The 19,237-nt window shown below is 44.7% G+C and overlaps 1 protein-coding gene across 1 annotated transcript; it reads right to left on the bottom strand.

Annotated features, from left to right (window-relative positions):
• Positions 1–1,812: 1,812 nt before the first annotated feature.
• On the bottom strand, positions 1,813–18,108 carry LOC119383717 (52 kDa repressor of the inhibitor of the protein kinase). Its single transcript, XM_037651994.2, has 6 exons — positions 17,626–18,108; positions 17,451–17,555; positions 16,004–16,081; positions 9,320–9,372; positions 2,406–2,637; positions 1,813–2,341 (listed from the first exon to the last, which is right to left on the bottom strand). The coding sequence occupies exons 1-6, from the start codon at positions 17,831–17,833 to the stop codon at positions 2,292–2,294; spliced, it is 726 nt and encodes a 241-aa protein (XP_037507922.1). The 5' UTR covers positions 17,834–18,108; the 3' UTR covers positions 1,813–2,291.
• Between the last annotated feature and the right edge of the window lie 1,129 nt (positions 18,109–19,237).

Raw genomic sequence — 19,237 nt, 5'->3', positions numbered from 1 at the left:
GCCATATTGATGCAGTGATAATATATTGCATTTCTGAAGAAATTTTGTGAGGCACGTATTTATACATTTTTCATATATTTTTGCGAAGACGGATAATACAGACATTGCATGGCGATGGGTTAATTCACTAGTATTGTCGCCTTTATGAATGGGTGTGACTTTTGCCACCTCAAGTTTTGTTGGAAACCAGAAAGGAATAATTTGTAAGATATGCTGATACGGGGCTAAGTATAGATGCGACGTCCTTAACTGGAGCCACCTTTACATCCTCATAACCACTCGCAACGTTCACCCTTAGTTCTTTTATATACAGTGAAACCTCGTTAATACGTACCTGCCGGGAACGCGGCATAATTACGCACTAAACGGTAGTACGCATTAACCACCAAGTACAAATTTGCCTCTCCTGGCGTACGCCATCGCCGCCAGCAGAGAAATAGAGTGCCACAGCAAATATTGTCTAAAGTACCCATCGCAAAGCCTTTTCTTTCTTTTTGCCAAAGTGGAGAAAATATCCTAGCACTCTCGCACGACCGCCCGATAGCGCGCGGTGGCCACGCCAAAGAGCATTTCGAAACTTCCGGGATACGCAGTGACCGACATAGCGACAAAACGGACAGTGTCTGCATTCCGCAATATATGTGTATGCGTCCGTACCGCGATCTGCTACAAAACGAAAACTGACACGCGATACGGCCGCGTGGAGCCGATCGTCTCCTGGGTAGTTGCGTGCAGCGCGTCGCCTGCTCGGCTCACGTACGCCGTCACTACCGGGCCGCTTGCTGTACCGCACGCGCGCATCAGTCGTGGGATTGTTCTTCGTGCCCACTTCGTTCCAGACCGTGCACAGATGCGGCGAGTAGCTTGTTCGGTTAACGCAGTGATGTCGAGCTTCCTCCGCGACGCTGTAGCGGTCCTGGCAGCGAACGGAGGCGCGTTGGGTGGTCGCCTAATAAAAGCGTGCAATATGGTTACAACAGCGCTACGCTTGCTGTACCGTACGCGTGCGTTTAGCGTGATATCGTCAATGCAGCGAGGTTTCGCGGCGTCCGCGACCCGCAATGCTCAACTCCGCAACAGCGATCGCACGAGGCGGCAGCGATCGGCGGCCCAGCGCGTTGAGGTTGTCGCCAAGTAAAAGCGTGCAGTAGGCTTAAAGTAGCGCTGTGCTGCACGCGTGTCCGGGCAGATAGCTGAAGATACTTATTGTGATAAGGTTGTCGGCGATAAGTCATGCTGACGCGTTCGTCGGTGGCCGCCGCCTAGCCTTCGTTCTTTCCCGATGCTTACGTGCAAAGGCGTCGCCGCAATCGCACGGAAGTCGGAATCGGTGATCGACCGCTTTCCGCACTTCTAGAAAAGACGGAAAACCTTTGGCGGCACATTGTGGCGTCGAGATTTTCAGCGGTGACGTAAAATTTTATGGCACAAAAAGTTATCTCGGGCGCAGGGTACGCACTAACCGGTAGGCATAGGGCGAACCACTACGGCTTAAGCGGTCAGCGAATGCATTGGGCTCTATGGGGCTCGGTCGGGAATTCGTCGCAACTACGTTTTAACCGTTAGTACGTTTAAAGCGGGTACGTATTAACGAGATTTGACTGTATTTGATCAGTTTATTAAGCACACTTTACAACCCTTATATTCTCACTTATGCTTCAGTACATTGTTAATTAAGGCTTATGTAACTAATTATGCTTGTAAAAATATTGTGTAACTGGATGACCAAAATGCTGATTGTCTTGATAACCTGAGATCCATTTTTTTTAAAGCTTGCTTTAAGTTATGAGATATGCATTACTGTAACGAGCTAGCTTAGTTTATGATCCTTAATCATGATCATTTTACAAATCCATATACAGAATCATATAACATTTTATTTGTCTTCCTTGAACATAATATAAAAAAAATTCAGGCATTAAGAAGATAAGCAAGCATGACAAATGTTGCAAGCATGACAGAATACTTAGTATGTCATAAATTAGTAGGCCTTCTGAAGATGACAGCAAATGATGCACTCCTCATAACATAAGGCATGGTAATATGTACTGATGACACCAGAGGCACTCCAGTTCACGATGGTTGCAATCCAGATGCTGCAAACATGGCACAGTGTCGGTAGTTGTGTGTCTAAATACATCCATATTTGCCAGATCCTGGTAGCACTGCTGATCGCCCAATACCAAGGGGACGTATGCAGACATCATCAGGGCTGGCAGCACAGCAGCAAAATGACAATCGATGTGCTTAAACATGTGGCTACCTACTGTACTTGCTGCACATTGACAATGTCATAATGTCTGTGTCGTCCTCGAAATCTTAACAAGCTTGGCCTGCGTTTCTGCAAGGGCAAAAAAGTGACTGCTTAGATTATTACCGCAGGCAGCAATCAAGAGCAAACTTACGCTTATGCAACACCACAGCCGATGTTGCCTTCCAGGATGACACATTACGCATCAGGTGGCGTGTTGAACATATGGTGGCACGAGACTTTGTTGGCACAATGATATTGCACCTGCACACAATCCTCTTCTGGCTGTTGTCGGCCTCATCACCTACAGGCATGGATTCCATGGTCGTGCTGAGTACATTTGGCTGTTGCGAAATCCGCGTCTCAGCTGCGGCAGGCACCTTTCTCTGGAATGAGCAAGAAACGTTGATACTTTACTTCATTTATTGAATGCAGTGGAGTTAATCATGAAAATTCGGTGCAAAGAAGTTAACACAAAAGATAATTATAGCACAGTGGTTTCTAGCAACAATGCAGAATAAAATGCAAATCATGCGGACTCCTGAAATGCTGCAGTATTTAAAAACATGGCAACAAGATGAGAAAAATTGCGCTAATGCAAGCTAGAGCACATAGCAAGAACAAAAAAAAAAGGGAATAAATACATAAAAACGAGGCAGAACTTTATGAAGAGCATGCCCTTTATGCAAAACGTGAGCGTAAAGTCTTCAGACAAACCAAGCAATTCCTAAAGGTCTCCTCAACACCATATCCTACATTACACATCGTTACACATTAATTGCCTGTAAACCTTCATTTATAATGCTTAATTATGACCATTTTACAAATCCATATACAGAATCATACGACATTTTATTCGTCTTCCTTGAAAAAGTCAGCATTGCTCCGTTTCTTTTACGTTTTTTCTTGTATTGCCCATCTATATACCTAACTCATCATGTTTCAAAATAGCTGTCGCCATTTTCTTTTTTTGTTTCCTTTTCCTGGCCTAAAACACTATGTGGAAAAAACTTTGACTACTTGAAACCAATTGCAAACCATCTCCCCCACTGTAATGCTTTCCAGTGTTCGGTATTATTTTAAAAAAAATAAATACATAAACCTTTATCCGCTCTTGCTTTCAACAATGTCTGTGGATTCGTCACCCCCGATAGTTGCCAAGTACGTGCTGTGAATTGATTTTTGTGCACGAAAGGATCATCAGTGGCCGAAACTTGAGAGTTGTCTAGTTTACAAATATACAACGATGAAGGAGGGTAACGTCATGCAATGACATCAAGACTTAAAAAATGGCAGCACAAATGTGCCTGGTGAAGAACTAAGTGATAGGTACTCTATCCGGATCGATGAAATCAACCAAGAACTAAGACTTGACCGATAATAAGCGTTCCAAATGATGTATATTTCCTTTCGTTGGACGCTCCACTATTAACTCTACTGTAACATAAAACATGCACATTCATTCAGAATATGCCTGCTCTTTGATGCAGGAAGTTTCAGTCTGACATAACAGAGTGGCCACATTTCCTGTGTGCCAGGCAATGTCAGTTTATATATCACCATTAAAATTTCATTATTAATACCTCATATTACTTGCGGCTTTCAGGATTTCTAAAAAATGAATGTGCCATAAGTTGTCGTAAAATACAACTTTCCCATATCAGCAAGAGCCCTCAAGTCAACATTAAAAAGTTAACGAGCTTTTGTGAGTCACTTCAATGTCATACTCAAACCTCGTTATAACGAACACGGATATAACGAATTATCGGTTATAACGAAGTAAATGAAGAACAGTCTTGTCATAGCTACAGTGTTACAAATAAACGTTTATAACGAATTTTCGGATATAACGAAGTTATTTTCTTGGCAGATGCAACTTTGTTATAATGAGGTTTGAGTGTATTAGCTTTGGCAAGGCATTTCTGCCTCGATGTAGAGTTCACATGCGAAAACGACAGGAGCCCAACTGTCGTAGGTTTTTTATTAAAAAAGCTGTATTATTTAAAAAAGGCACCCCGTATATAGGTCAGAACCTTCGGCAAAAAAAATTTCTGGCTATGCTCCTGGGCAGAACAGTAGTAGGGTTAGTCTGTGTGTACACATCAGCCCCTCTTTCTGAACACCAAGAGTTTTGTGTTAGCTGTCTAAACAAGCAGCTAAATGAATCTCTGCCTAGCTCTGTACAGGCCTCACGCTTTCTTCTTTTTTTTTTCTTCCACATTCTGCCAGCATATTCGGTCTAATGGTGTGCATGATGCAATTTTTTTTTTCGGGGCATTGTTTATAACTCTATGTTCTGCAACAAATGCCACAACTGTAGCATATAGCATCCATCCAATCTCATGACAGGAAGTTTCACATAAATGTTCCTGTTCTGTGTGCAGATGTTTCAGTGGTCATTAAAAGGTAGGAAACTGTCCATATTATTTGCAACATAAAAGAATGCGAGGTATCGAAGTCTTGAAGACAGCGAAAAAAAAGGAAAGGCCGGAAGGTTAACCAAAAAACATCAAAGCCCGAGCACTCTTCTGTACAGATGGTTAAGGCAGTTTCACATGCTGCAATTGCAGCGGAAAAAATAATTACATTCGCTACCGCCGCTAATGGTGGTTTTGTTCCACATGGGCTGTGATTTTTCACTGCGAGTGGAGGGTGTGCAAGGTTGCTTGCTGCCGTTTTTTTTGTGGCAGACAATGCATGATTTTTCGCATGTACTGTGAAAATTTGTGCATCATGATATTGTGAAGTTGTCATCAATGGTAGCGAAGAGCATGCGTGTTTATTCATTTAAAAACACACTCCAATCAAATTCATTTCGAAGTGCGCAACAGCGGCCGTGCGAAAACAAACACGTCGGTGCAATTTCAACGGGTCCTGAGCGAAAAATTGCTCTGGTCACTGCAAACAGAGCGAAAAATTTCGAACGTGTTGGACGCTTGCTGCTGATTGTTACGGCGAGAGTGATTTACCCTTTCTTCACTCCGTTCGCAGCCTGAAAAATCACTGTTTTAGCATCATATAAACAGCCTTTCACCAGTGAAGCTCAAATGGCTAAGCCGCACTGGAACCGTAGCGGTGAAGGGAAAGCTACGTCAAACACCACTCGAGTTTCACTTTTTGCTACAGGCCAGACAAACATGTGAGCCAATAATCTAAAATTTATGACTGCAGCACCCTCTGTGAGAGACACAACAAAGTAAAAATTTAGCAAGCAACCATTTCTAGTTGCCTACTTGTACTGGGAATAGCACAGCAAACGAGAGAAACCCAGACAATGAAAGATGCACATAAAAAGCTGTGTCCAGTGTTTGTTCGTCTATCTTCTGGTCAATTGTGCTGCATGAGTTTTAAACCAGGTTAATATTTGCATCGCATACTTTATGTCTGTCCGTGCATGTGTTTGTATGTGTGCATGTATATATACACACGCAAAATTGGAAAACTTCAGGGGTTCCATGGCATCTTTGTCAGCCGACGATGCCATGTTAATTCCGATAGTTCATTAAAGCCATTCCCAAGCATTGGTCTTTCTTTTTGCACTACCACATCCACCTGTTGTCGTCGCTTTCGTGCTGCGCCGCGACTGTGTTCAGCTTCTTGGTTGGCGGCATCCGCCCACCATCGTTGCTTTCGTCATTGCTGCTTGCATTCCACTTTGCATCATAGCACTGCTTGAAAGCCTGCCGGATCCTCGGTATGCAGCTTCTGCTTGCACTCGGCTGCATGGGCCTGTTCTTGAGCTCATGATGCAGCATCAACACAGCGTAGGCGAGCTCGTTCCTGGTTCTGCTCACGGCGTTGCTGATCGAAAGCTGCCTGCTCCTCTGGAGTACGTACGACGCATGGCCTACCCATTTCAGAACTAGCATGAAAACATGAGCATGGGGAGCCAGACATAAACTGCTGCATGCTCGGCCCTTGGCTGCTATGGAGAACAACGACATCACTACTGACTCAGCCAATCATGTGCTTCTCTCTCTTTTAATGTTGCACTCACTCCCTCCGATGCACAATTCTCACTTACCCGTGTCGGTTTCCTCTCTCCCCTTACTTCTACCTCATCTCACACTTGGCATGCACATGGGGCTGCACCGGAGAGTATTTGGCATACAGGCAACAAATGGACAGATGAATCAGCTAGCCATATACAGCTTTGCTGTAAAAATGTCTCTGTTTAGTAATGCTTATTGTACCACCACACAACTCCTTTGAAGCCATTCTCTGTCAAGTAAGTGCAATCCAACTCCAGCCAGCATAGCAGGTAGGCAAAAAGTAATGTGCACTGCTCAGTGAAAAGCCATGTGCATGACTTGAGCATCATACATTGCATACACATGGCCTTTCATGTTGAGAAACAACAAACTGAGCATAGCTACAATGCCCAGTTGCATGTCAACTCAAGTTTAGCCAATTCCTCTGCATACATTCGGTACTAGGAGTGGGCAAATGCTTGCACTGCCTTTGCTACAGAGCCATGACCCGTACCGCAAACCAATTCGTCTTGCCATGAATTGAAATGACCCTTGTTACATTTGTCATCTTAGTCACCGATCACTACTCGGCCACAGTGTTGGTAGTGATCCCCTGGCAATGTTTCTTCTCATGTGATCTATCACTCAAGTAACACCTATGTGGTCGTTTTCATCAGTGCTCCTTAGTTTCACTAGGACACTATCGATCGGTACCTTCATCATAATGGAATTCCTGTGAAACACTCAATCCTTAACCAAACGACAGCATGACAGCAGCAACAAAGAGACCAAACTCTCATGCATGCCTTTTTTCCTATTTGGTGTCCTATAGACATAAGATTCAATATTTAATACACTAAAAGAGGTGCTTGAGGCATACCAGCTGTGAAGAGGACATCATTTCTACATAAAACTTATACAGTAGAACCCCGCTGATACGTTTTTGAAGGGACCGTAGGAAATAAACGTAAGAGACGGGAAACGTAAGAGCCGAAAAACAGGAAAAACGGCAAAATATTTAGTGGTACAGAATTTTATTTCAATTCTTACGAGTAGCACGAAAATTGGCGCGCTCAGCCGCGATCTAGTCGATGGATAGAAACGCGGAGCTTAGGACGGCCTCATCCACAGAAATGTAATCAACGTATGTGATTTTTTTAACACCAACAGTTGTAGGCATGAAAGAACTAAGCACACGCAATCACGACCGGCGCGGCGAGTCCGACCGCGAACCGCACGCACGACCACGCGAGCTCCAACCAGCTCGAACTCCTCCCGTTCTCCGACAAATAACGATGATGATGAGTCTACGCCAACGCGATGGCAGAAGTGAATGCCAATCTCGAAGGCCTTGCTTTCGCAAGCAGTTACGTCATTCACGCCATGTTTGTGCAATACAAATCTCAGAGGCTATGCTTTTGTCAATAGTAAATGCCAATCTCGAAGGCCTTGCTTTCGCGAGCAGTTACGTCATAGACGCCATCTTTGCAATTTGAATCTCGAAGGCCATGCTTTTGTTTGCATCAATTGAAAGATTCTGTTGCTTGCGCCTCTCATGCGGCTAATATTACGGTCAAACGAGGCCAAACTGCGTGAAAATGCACCATGGCCGCTCTCTTTGGTAGTCACTCGGTCGGCTCCGAGCGCACTTCGCGACGTATCATACGGGAACGGTCCGACAGTTACGACGTAACAGCGGGGTTCCCAATACATTGTATCCTATGGGAGCTATGCCGGGACCGGCGGAAAACGACGTAACAGCCGGGAAAACGCAGCAGTGAGGAACGTAACAGCGGGGTTCTACTGTAATACAAACTATTTCATCGATAGGAAACAACAGTATGTAAGTGGACAAAGATAGGCACAATTGAAGGCCAACCCATATCTTTCCTTTATGTGTGCCTTTGTATACATCCATCATGCTGTTTCCCACCCACACACACACGCAAAAAAAAGAAAAAGACACATCCAAAGCCAACCAGCGTTTGCTTCTACATTATCGGCACACTAAAGAGAAAAACGATTTTTCTTGTATTGGTAAATTACAATTTCACAACACCAAACCCACCACTCTTACTGTGAGAAGACGCTCGGTAAGTGAGGAAACACATGAAAAGAAAATACAGGTGGTGACGCCAGCGTGAAGTTCTCGCACCAGCTCGCTTTGACGTCGTAGATTTTGACAGCACATGCGAGGGCCTAGGCACTCGTTTATCATTAAAAATTGCTTACACTGTTGAGGGACCAATGTCTTAAAACATAGTGAGTTTCAGAAAATGTCACTGAACCAATGTGGCAAAAATGCGCAAAAAGGCTTCAAGATAAGTGATGTCTCACTGACGTTCACGTGAGAAGCTTCGGGGGAAAATTCAAAAATAAAACATTGGACTTCATTCCTGCTAGTAATTATTCTATCGTGGTGAAATTAATGACATTAGCTTTATAAACGAATGATTCACTTGTCTAAATTCATTTAATGTTTCACTTTAGTGTCCCTTTAAAGGGGCCCTACAACACTTTTTGAGCATGGTCAGAAAACGATGCCAATCAGTAGTCGAGGCTTCCGAGAACACGCAAACCAAACATTATAGCACAGCACGCGGCCTGGAATTGACAATTAATTCTCAAAGTGAGATAGAAATTGCTCCCTCTTCTTTCTACAAATGATGCCACATACCCAAATTACTGCGCTATATACCCTAAGTCCATGGCCGCTGGCTGATTTGAGCATCGTGAGCTGCATAGTTACAGTGGCCACCGCGGGATGCCGCCATGTGCTCGTGCTCACGATCACGCTGAAAGTAAGCCGAGCGTTCGAAGATAGAAAAGAAAGTGTTTAAGGTCACGAAGCGTGCTGACGAAGGGACGCATCTTCTTGCCACCTTGTCATCCCCCTCCCTGCTGTAGCTTTACCGAAATGAGAGAAAAAGCGCTTGAAGCGTGCGAACAAATCCCTGTAACTCTGCTCGTAGTTGATGGATTCTAAAAATTTTAGTGGCACATGATTCGTGAAGCGTCATGTGCTAACTAGTGATATTATTTCATTATAACTCAGAAAAGTGTTGCAGGGCCCCTTTAAATGCAACGCAGAACTTACCCTTTTCTTCTTTCCATGTGTGCTTTCTTTATCACCAAGCGCAGTTGATGGTCCTGAGTGAAGAATGAACACAGAGGAGTATTAGGACACATCCACTCATTTCGTCAAAAGAACACACACTATTATTAGGCATACCTAGTTTTTATGTGATATGAGGTAGAATAACACTCTAATGAAGGTGGTGAGAAAAATGCACTATGTCTCTACGTGGGACTAAACAGGTGGCGCCGGGTCTTCCCTGAGTCTTCCTTGGACCAAAGTAAAGTGCACTCATCATCATCATCATCATGTCTACTGTTTGTTTTTAGACCAGGAAAGTGGCCACAAGTGCACTGTGCTGTCAATGGCACCGCTACAGTGACACTCTCCTTCACTCACTCAGTCACCATTACAGCAGAATGGGAAGATTACAAAGTTTACCTGCTGTGTGCAAAGAACCACTACAAGATCACAGCCACACCACCACTTGAAACTACTTCGAAAAAGAACCCTGTAGAGGTGCCACGTCTGACGAGGAGTAAAGTTAACAGATCTACTATTGCGCGGAAGAAGGGCAGAATCGCGCACCAGGCTACAGCGTGCGAATTGTGCAACGAGCGAGCAGTTTAAAGCTTCCCACCCATTTCAAAGGGGCTCAGCCATAATTCACCATCGTCATCAGCAACAGTATGAACAAAGTGTGCAGCTACATAGGTGCGTGCATTGCCTTGGACACGCTGTGGGTACTTAACTACTTCGCAAAATATTGAATTATGGTGTAGTGGGTAATTCCTAACTGCACTTGTAGAAGGCACCCTAGGAGAGATTACAACACGCACAGGCCTTCCTTCCCTCACGGCATTGTTCAGGTGTCCACCGAGAAGTGGAGCATGGCAAGCAAATGAAAAGGCGATGGGAACTGGGCCCAATGATGCTAACACGTTCCACTCTTAAAGGTGAAGCTTAAGCGTCCTCTAAATTTTACCACAAAAGCATTTTATGCAGGGGTCCACCAAGAATTGAAGCACGTAATTTCCAGTGGGTATATGTAATTGCCCAAGTTACTGAACTTGCCACCCGCCACGGTGGTCTAGTGGTTATGGTGCTCGACTGCTGACCCGAAGGTCGCGGGATCGAATTCCAGCCACGGCGGCCGCATTTTCGGCCTAAGTGCTTAGATTTAGGTGCACGTTAAAGAACCCCAGGTGGTCGAAATTTCCGGAGCCCTCCACTACGGCGTTCCTCATAATCATATCGTGGTTTTGTGACGTTAAACCCCAACAATTATTAGTTACTGCACTAGCCCGAGCTCAACTTAGTTGCGGAGCAGCTGATATCCTCCAAGACAGCATTTATGCCGATTCAGCAGCTTCTTTCCAATAATGGCAATTCATCATTCAGAGGCCGGGGTGACCATGCCTGTGGAAAGATACCATGCTCCGTGTACTCCCTTAAAACATCGAGGACGAAAAGGTCATCGTGGTTAACCTAAAGAGACTTTTTATGGGCAATGCGCACGTGCATAGCATTCACTCACTTGCGCATTGCCTGCGTTCACAGAGTGAACTGTCACTGAACTTCCTCTTCCGTGGAAAATGCTAGGTTGGTCAGCCTTCCGTGGGCACGACACATTAATGGAACATCAACCATCAGTGAATACTTATGGAGCCATGGGACACTTCTAAGCATTACAGTGGATTTCTGTATGAGCCATTCACGAATGCAAGTATCAGCGAAGTGGATCTCTGCTGAATATAGGAAGCTTCTACCAAGAATATCAAAATGTGACCACAACCAGATCTCCACGAGTCAGGCAAGATGAAACTTCACTTTGACAGAAAATTGGCAAACTATCGAGCACCAAGGTGTTAAAAAAAAGGAACTATGTTACGCAAGGAAAACTTAGTACATACAGTCGAACCCAACAACAACCTGGATAAATTGAATTATTTTTTATATCGAACTATTTTTGAATATGGAAATGCCTTAATGTGAATGCATAGGAAAATCTAAGGCGACATCGAACCAAAATAGCTGTAACACTTGATAAATCGAACATAGGGCAGCATGAAACGACTCAAGAAAGGGGACTTTTCCGTATGCATTTGGGAGAACAAGCGGTGTGATTAGGAGGGACAAAGTACCGCTTACCATGCATCATGTGCTTTCTCCCACGATTCATCGTGGTCGCGCTTATCGGCCTGTCATGCGTGGTCAGCATTCGCTGCCCTCCCTTCACTTTCTGTGCTTTCTTTGTTAATGCGCTGGCTGCCGTGATACGGAAGGACCCGCTTTTCTCTGCAAAGCTGACGACAATCAACACAGTCGAACATGGAAAAAACAAGACTGACGTTGCTGCTGCTTAGAGCGATCTAAGAACCACGCTTACTACGATATTGAAGAACAAGGCCGGCCACTGTGGACTAGAAGCTTCTCGTGCCTCAATGGTACACAGCTGCGTATGAAGATGCTGAGATGCTGTTTACAGTGACACCATATTTTTTCACTCACTTTTAACCCGCACCACCATGCATCTACAAACCAAGGAATAACAAAGAATAATTCGGCAGATCCCACTCATTCTGGGAGTCGATGTCATGTGAAACAGTAGGCGATTAGTGGCCTATATTAAACACTGTCTAAAGAAAAATGTTAAAATGTACTTTCTGTCTTGTACTGTGCCCTAAATACATTATCAATTAGAAATACTTCTTTTAGTATTTTTGCACTTTTGTATAATTGTGTAAAAGTGACTCATTTCTTTCAATGTGTATTTTGCATTCTGTATTGTACTTAGTCTTCTGACCTAATATTTTCTTGGTTTCAGTTTTAGAGTGCTGCTCTTATGCGCCCGTTCCTGTGTTCAGCTGTGTCACCGTCACCGGCGTAACCGATAGACATGAAAAAGTAACCGACAGACATGAAAAAATAAAATGAGAAAGAAATCCCCAGGCTCAAATGGGATTTGAACCCGGGCCCTCTGCGTGGCAGTCGAGTATTCTACCACTGTATAGGGTCTTTTTGCAAATGAGTTTCAAGCACCAGCATGGCTCCAAACACATGGAGCCATGCTGGTGCTTGAAACTCATTTGCAAAAAGACCCTATATAGTCATCATGTTGGGCAAGGAATCGGGTTAACCTATGTAATATAGCATGACTGAAGAGTAAAATAACAACCGGTCATCGCTTAATGCTAATTGCGCAACGAATGTGTGGTTTAATGCTTCCCACTCACTGCAAAGTGCTCAGCCATAATACTTCATTGTCATCAGCCACATGCAGCATCAACAAAGTGTTCAGCATCAACTCCAGCATCAGCATCAAGTCCAGTGTCCAGCATCAGCATCAAGTCCAGCATCAACTGGACTCACTCGGACTCAGACTCACGAAAATATTACTCAGCCTGACTCATGAGTGAGTTTGCCGAGCTATGGTAGTAGGTACCTCACTTATCCGCAGAAAGACGAATAATGTCCTAGTGGGTGCTGTCCTACTTCACAAAAATTATGATTTGAGGCATAGTCGATACCATGCGGAAAGCCAAAACTTCAAACACAGTTGGCCTTGCCCAAACACGAAGTTGCGCTCAGAATTCGCATTAGGCAGTATCGTAATCATTGGGGAATTTTTTTTTCGTTTTTTTTTCTTTTTATCTTGCTATTGAGTAAATTTGCGCTGATTGTTCTGTTATATTTTAAAGTGCATGTTCAGATATTCTTTCTACTCCTTGAATTTTGCTTTTGTGCTCCTAAAAGAAAAGAGAGAGAATGAAATCTCTGTATTTTTGTGTCGTCTGAGCAAATGCATGGGTGGAGGGACTCTAGTCCGGCAGAGATAATCTGCCTTCAGTCCCTTCAACCTTGTCAATGTTTTGTCTGAATCAACTGAACTGAAAAGGAAAAAAAAAAGAAAGTGCAGGAATGATGAAAGTAAAGGCAAATGAATGCGCATAAAAACGCAGCTTGCCATCAATAGCAGCGGCCACATCTGCAGATGTACGTGTTCAAGAACCCATTCATGGAGTGCAAGCCAGTGCAGCGTTGCTCACGGTAATGGCAGGTTCCGTGGAACATTTTTTTCACCAATGATGTTATGACATCAAGCAATTAAATTACCTACAGGTTGATTAGGCATTGCAGTCGTCGTGCAAACGTTATGAGTAAGCCACTAGCTACTCAAAAATATGATATCACAAATGCGACTGCAAGTTTGTTTTTTCCTGCCAACTTCGAAAACTTGCTTACATTGTCCCACATTGTCTATGAGTGAGCTCATTTAACGTCATTTGAGCAATGCCAGTGATAGGTAGCTGCAGTGAGGACTTTCAAATGCATTCATCATTTCATTATCACATTGTTGATAGAATTTGGAGAAACTGTCAGCTCTTGCACAAAAACAAACTTTGATGCACACATTTTTTTATTTTGGTTTTGCAGCTAGAAAAGTTCTGCAAGAAGAAAAGCAAGAACATGACCCAGCTGGGCCAAAGACATCAATTAGACAGAAATTAGAGCACTGGCAAGCCATGCTACAGAGGTGTCACTAGATGTTTTCTGCAGCCTCTGTCAGCTGCGTAGTTCCGATGACAATGAGAAAATTGAACGCGGTACGAGAGAACAGAACACCAACAATTTTTGGCTAGATCACCGCACTGGAAGGACAACTGCATCAGTGGCTCACAATGTTTTCACAAGAGTGCATGCGATTCGGGTGAAAATGGGGCCTCACGATGTGCACCCTCTGTTGAAACTACTATTGCGAGAAAAATGAGTAAAGACAGGAAACATGCAGAGAGGCATCAGTCTGTAGCCAACTGCCAAGAGCTGCTGTTTGGATCAAAATCGTCAACATGATAGTCTTTGTATTCAAGAATACGGCCTCTTTGTGTTCCAGCTTAAGCCATTCATTGGTGCAAGCCGCAATGGTGGTTTTATACTGTGTTCGCGTGGTCACTGTAATAAGGGAAACCATAGTGAAATTTCATACACTCACTAGTCTGTACAACAACAATTTATTCAGGACTACTTGCTTCACAAATACAGATATAGTGAGGGCCTGCTACCTTGCCCAGTAAACTGCAGTGATTTTCAAAGCACTCTCCCGCAAAGTAGGACGCCGCTAAACTGCTTACATATACTTCTTTACAAGCTTTGCTCTGCATGGAATGTATCTTAGCAGCACTTTCACCAAACACTTTCAAATCAGAGCATCGTGATGTGTCATTGCTTATGCACATGCAGTCTTTGCTTCTACTTTTACACTGACTTGCCACAGATGCACTGCAGTAGCTTAGTGGAATAGTTTCATGTGTTGGATCGCGCGCTCTACATGGACCCTGGCCCTTGAAATTGCCTGGTTCGTGATTGCTCCTTTAGTAGTGAGCTACAGTTGTTTGAGAAATGGTGGTCTGATCATGTTAATATCCGTTTCTTTGCAGAGTTCTTCAATTAAAAATCCCTTGTCTACCATAACTGTGTCAGCAGCTGGAATACAATTTTCAAATAGTCCTGTATCTTTAGTTATAAACAAGTCCAAGGCTTTGCCACCATATGCTATATGACATAACTGATGACACCTCCAGGTGTTTCATTCACCAGCACTTTTACAGTATATGTTCGCTTTCAGTGGATATATGCGAGTATTCTAGATTTAAGGTCCTTTGGCCTTTGACGCGGTATCTCGGTACAATCGAGAATTACTCTTGTGTCGAGGCACTCCCTGAAATACAGTCATGCACGCTCTGACTGCTTTGTTGCTTGGTAGAAATATTGAATGTCTGAGCACTCTGGCCAAGATCATGATAGTTTCCTTGAATATATTTGCTGCTGTTGTTCTGTGAATTCCAAAAAAGCAAGCACTGCCAGCGAGCTGAATTATGTGTTATGGTATAGCTTCATATAGCACAGGAGAACAGCATCCTCATTAGATATGCAGAAGCTTTTAGCTGCTGTTTCTGAGAGGCGTATTTCAGTGAATATTTCACTAATGTTGTAGAAAAACCCGAAGCAACAAATCCGGCTCATTACTGTGAGAGCCTTCTCATTTTCTACTTTGCTAATTGTTATAGCTGTCTCGTGCCAGAGACACAGATCCAATTTGTTCACCTGGACAACTGTGTGCTGCAGTTCCGTGGCAACTTTTTTGAATAAACAATGAATGAGGCACAAATGGTGCTTTGTCCCACAATAAAAGTACCGTAAAATGCCGAGCAAGTGCCCCCACCCGAGCAAGCACCCCCCTCCCGTTTTCCGGAGATCTGAAATAGGTGCCAGTGACCAAGCAAGCGCCCCCCCTCCCCCTCCTCCCCTGCGGCCACTTTTTTTTTTTCAAGACGAGCATCGCTTGTGTAAAAAGAACCACAAGAATGAATAGAATGAATGCGTATCTAATGTTGTTTATGAAATTCTGTTGACATGTGGCCAGTTGTATATTGGTCAAACCGGTCGCTGCTTCAATGGTCTGACAGTGACAAGGCTGAATATAACAGAAGTGAATAAATAAAGCATTTCATTAGAAATGTGGATGGGCATTTTTTTATTTTTAGCGGCTCTCCCGCTGCCATCTTGAATTTCGGTCCGGGATTGAGCAAGCCCCCCCCCCCCCTTCCAAATTTGATCGGATTATCCTTCACCGTAGGAGGGGCGCTTGCTCGGCATTTTACGGTATACGAAGACACTGACAGTATTTGAAAGTACGGCACTTACCGGCTGCAACGGCTTCATTGGAAGGTATTGAGCCAAGAACTTCAGATCGCATGCCTTGTTCATCTTCACTTCTAGAGGCTGGTGGGAAAACAACAATGCGAGACTTAAGAGCAAGCGAGCACAGTTGTCACGCTACGTGGCTGCATACGCTGAGGATGCCATTCTATGCGCAACCAATCAGGAGTAACCTGTGGTGCGATCTTGTACGCACTCCAAATAAGCGCGGAGGCGTGGCGTTACATCCAGCTGCACGCGATTGGTCAATGCGGGGCCGTGACGTCTGTTGCGGCTCACATTGGCCATTCGCGTGCGGCTGGATGTAACGCCACGCCTCCGTGCTTATTTGGAATGCAAACAAGATCGCACCACTGAAGACTAAATGCTACACTGTTGCAACATATCAGGCCAAAGTAGAGCAGCAGAGGAGCTCAAGACAAATAGGTCGCCTCCCAAACAAACAAAGGGATGAAACAGTTATTTCTGCATCCTTTTTAACTGAATGTTGCATTCTAAAATGCATCTCTGAGTAATGCCTCTCTGGCCTGTAATATCAAGTGCAACATTCCGCTTGATAGTTTCAACAACTACAGCTCGCTGCAATGTTCATCTGTGTATTGGCCCGTTAGAAGGAAAACAATGAGACTACATACTTACTGTATGATTCACTCTCTTCTAGCGCACTTATGGACATTGCTTCACTCTCATTGGCTGACGTGATTGGGAAAGATTTGAAATTTTTATTGAAGGTCATTTAGTTTCCATGAACACAGTGCATTGCAAATGAATAGTGTTTTTTCTGCAGTGCATCTATAGCGTAAACAAGAGGAAATGTGTGATAATTGCCAACTAGTTCTACCAATCCGGCATTCACAAACGACGCATGAGGTAATTACTGTAGGGCAGCTGTTGAGATTACTGCAGCGGCATTCAGGCATTTGCTAGAAATGCAAACTAGAACCAAAATACCAAATTTGGGATATTCGTGCCTGGAATGCAGTGCGTACCAGTGGTGTTAATCAGTTCAGTGAGAATGATATATTACGAAGTAGTTCATCGTTAATACCGCACAGGGCCGTCACTTAGTTATTTGAATATAACAAATAGTTAATTGCTGCTGGCACATGGCCATTGGAAAAATGTGAAAAAGAAGTACTTGCACTGCTTCAAGAGAAAGCTTTAAGGAGGTGTGCACTAGATAGCATCAAGCCACTGGCGTAGTCATGGTGTTCAAACGCCCCCGAAAATTGTCACTTTTGCATGTCTATATATACACGCACGCACGAACATGCGTATTGTGGTTAACCCCTGCCACATCCCCCCGGAAAAACATTTCTGGCTACGCCGCTACGCTAAGCGCACGCTTGCCTAAATAAGTAAAACACGTAAGTAAAACTTCCAAATGCAGCGCAGTCTCAGATGTGCCGCGCCGCTCGCGAGGCGCGCTTACCTGCGAGGCGATTCAGACGCCGTGTCGTTGGCTCCTTGTCTAGGGGCCTTCGCGGCAAGTTCTGGGACGGCACCGCATCTGGTGCGAGTCGCCTTGTCCGATAGCCTGCGTGCGATAAACATTTGGCTGATCAATTACTGCAAGTACGTTCTTAAGCGCGCGTCCACAAACTTACCGAAGAGCGGCGCGTACGGTGGGTAGCAGAAGTCGCTGTCCGCAAAATGTTTGCTGCACACGGTCAGTGAAGGCGTGGGGAGCTTTCCCATTCTGAGCTTGACTATCCACTTCTTCTTCAGCTTCGGGTCCTTAGGATAGTTGTGAAAGCTAACGCCTTTTTCACGAGCGGACGAAGTACACTGAGGCACGGAACAGTACTTCACCATAGCGCAGCACTTGCCACGGAGACAAGCGGCCGCACTTCTGAGAAACAAAGAGCTGAAGTTCTCAAAAGAGACTGAGGAGAGCTATAAAAGAGACGCACGTTCGTTCAAACAGCGTCAAATGCCACCATACGCAAGATGCTGCTTTGTTTTTAGATTTACCGCAGCTGGGCCTACGTAGCAGACGAAAACGCGCGAATCCCCCTGCTGGCGTCATACTAATGCCGTTCGCAGCGCCGCCATCGATAGCGTACCAGGCAATTTCTTTTTTACGCAGTAAAAAATACATGTTTACGTTATTTAAGTGCGCAATCGTGCATAAATACGTTGTGGTTTATATTACACTACGCGCTTGTCACGTAACGTTACTTTGTCCATGTCATGCTTTACGTCATGCAACCGATGCAAACCTCCGCGCGCCGGATGACGTCGGCACGATCACGGCAGGGGAGAACACCATGCGCAAATCGTTTTTCCGTAAACATACTTTTCAAGGGGCCGTTGTTGTTTCCGCTGCCGCATTTCGCCGTGCGCGGTGCTCGTCCGACGCAGCGGCGGCCGCCAACGTTCGGTCGTAATTTCGGCATAGCGCGCCCGCCTGGCAGCTCGCGCTGCTCGGGCGTGCGTCATCCTCGCTTGCGCGCGGCGGCTACGCGTCCCACAGTCTTCGCTCCGAGATCTCTTCTGGTGTCAAAATCTTAGGAGGCAGCCGCATGTTATAGACGTCAGACTGCCCAGGCGGCGCTGCGAAAAACACCGCCACCAGCGCTCTCATCGCAGCCCTGGGGCTAAGTGGGTAGTGCCAAGAGAGCCAGCTGCAAGCGAATGTGCATAGGCCACAATATATAACCCCTTCTTTCGTTGGTGTTGAGGCATGATTTCCTGAAAATCAAGGACTTGAAAAGCTTCTTCCGCCAGTCCATGCTTCAGAATTAAAAGTAGGAAGCTCATCAAAGCGAGCTGCGGGTACAATCCATGCAAAAGAAGTTTCAGTTATTTTGGCACGCTGCAACTCGCAAGTACAAATGAGCATCGCATGACATTGAGTTTGAGGCAAGCCTCCCGACGTCCCGTTATGCAGCGCCTAAATGCATTAAATTTGGGTATACACATAATGTCAAAGCGATGAAGTACATACACATTCGATTTAGTTATCTACGTATCTTATGATCAGAGCTACAAATCTCACTTTATCAGGTACGAATCGACCCGGCAATTTTCACCTCTTCAGTTGCATTCTCCCTTTAGCTGTCGCTTCCTGTGTGTTGGACTGCTTTGTTACACATCGTCGAATGTTTTGTTGACGGTTGTAATCCAGTTTGTATATCTTGCAAATGAGGATACGTGTGCCTACCTTCATGGGGTACAGCCAAAGGCAAAAACTGTGGCCTCCGAAATTAGCTTTGG

This window comes from Rhipicephalus sanguineus, chromosome 2, assembly GCF_013339695.2.
Source record: "Rhipicephalus sanguineus isolate Rsan-2018 chromosome 2, BIME_Rsan_1.4, whole genome shotgun sequence".
In the NCBI taxonomy this organism is placed as follows: domain Eukaryota; kingdom Metazoa; phylum Arthropoda; class Arachnida; order Ixodida; family Ixodidae; genus Rhipicephalus; species Rhipicephalus sanguineus.
Note: the sequence above shows the minus strand (reverse complement) of the source record. Positions and strands in the feature narration are given on the sequence as shown.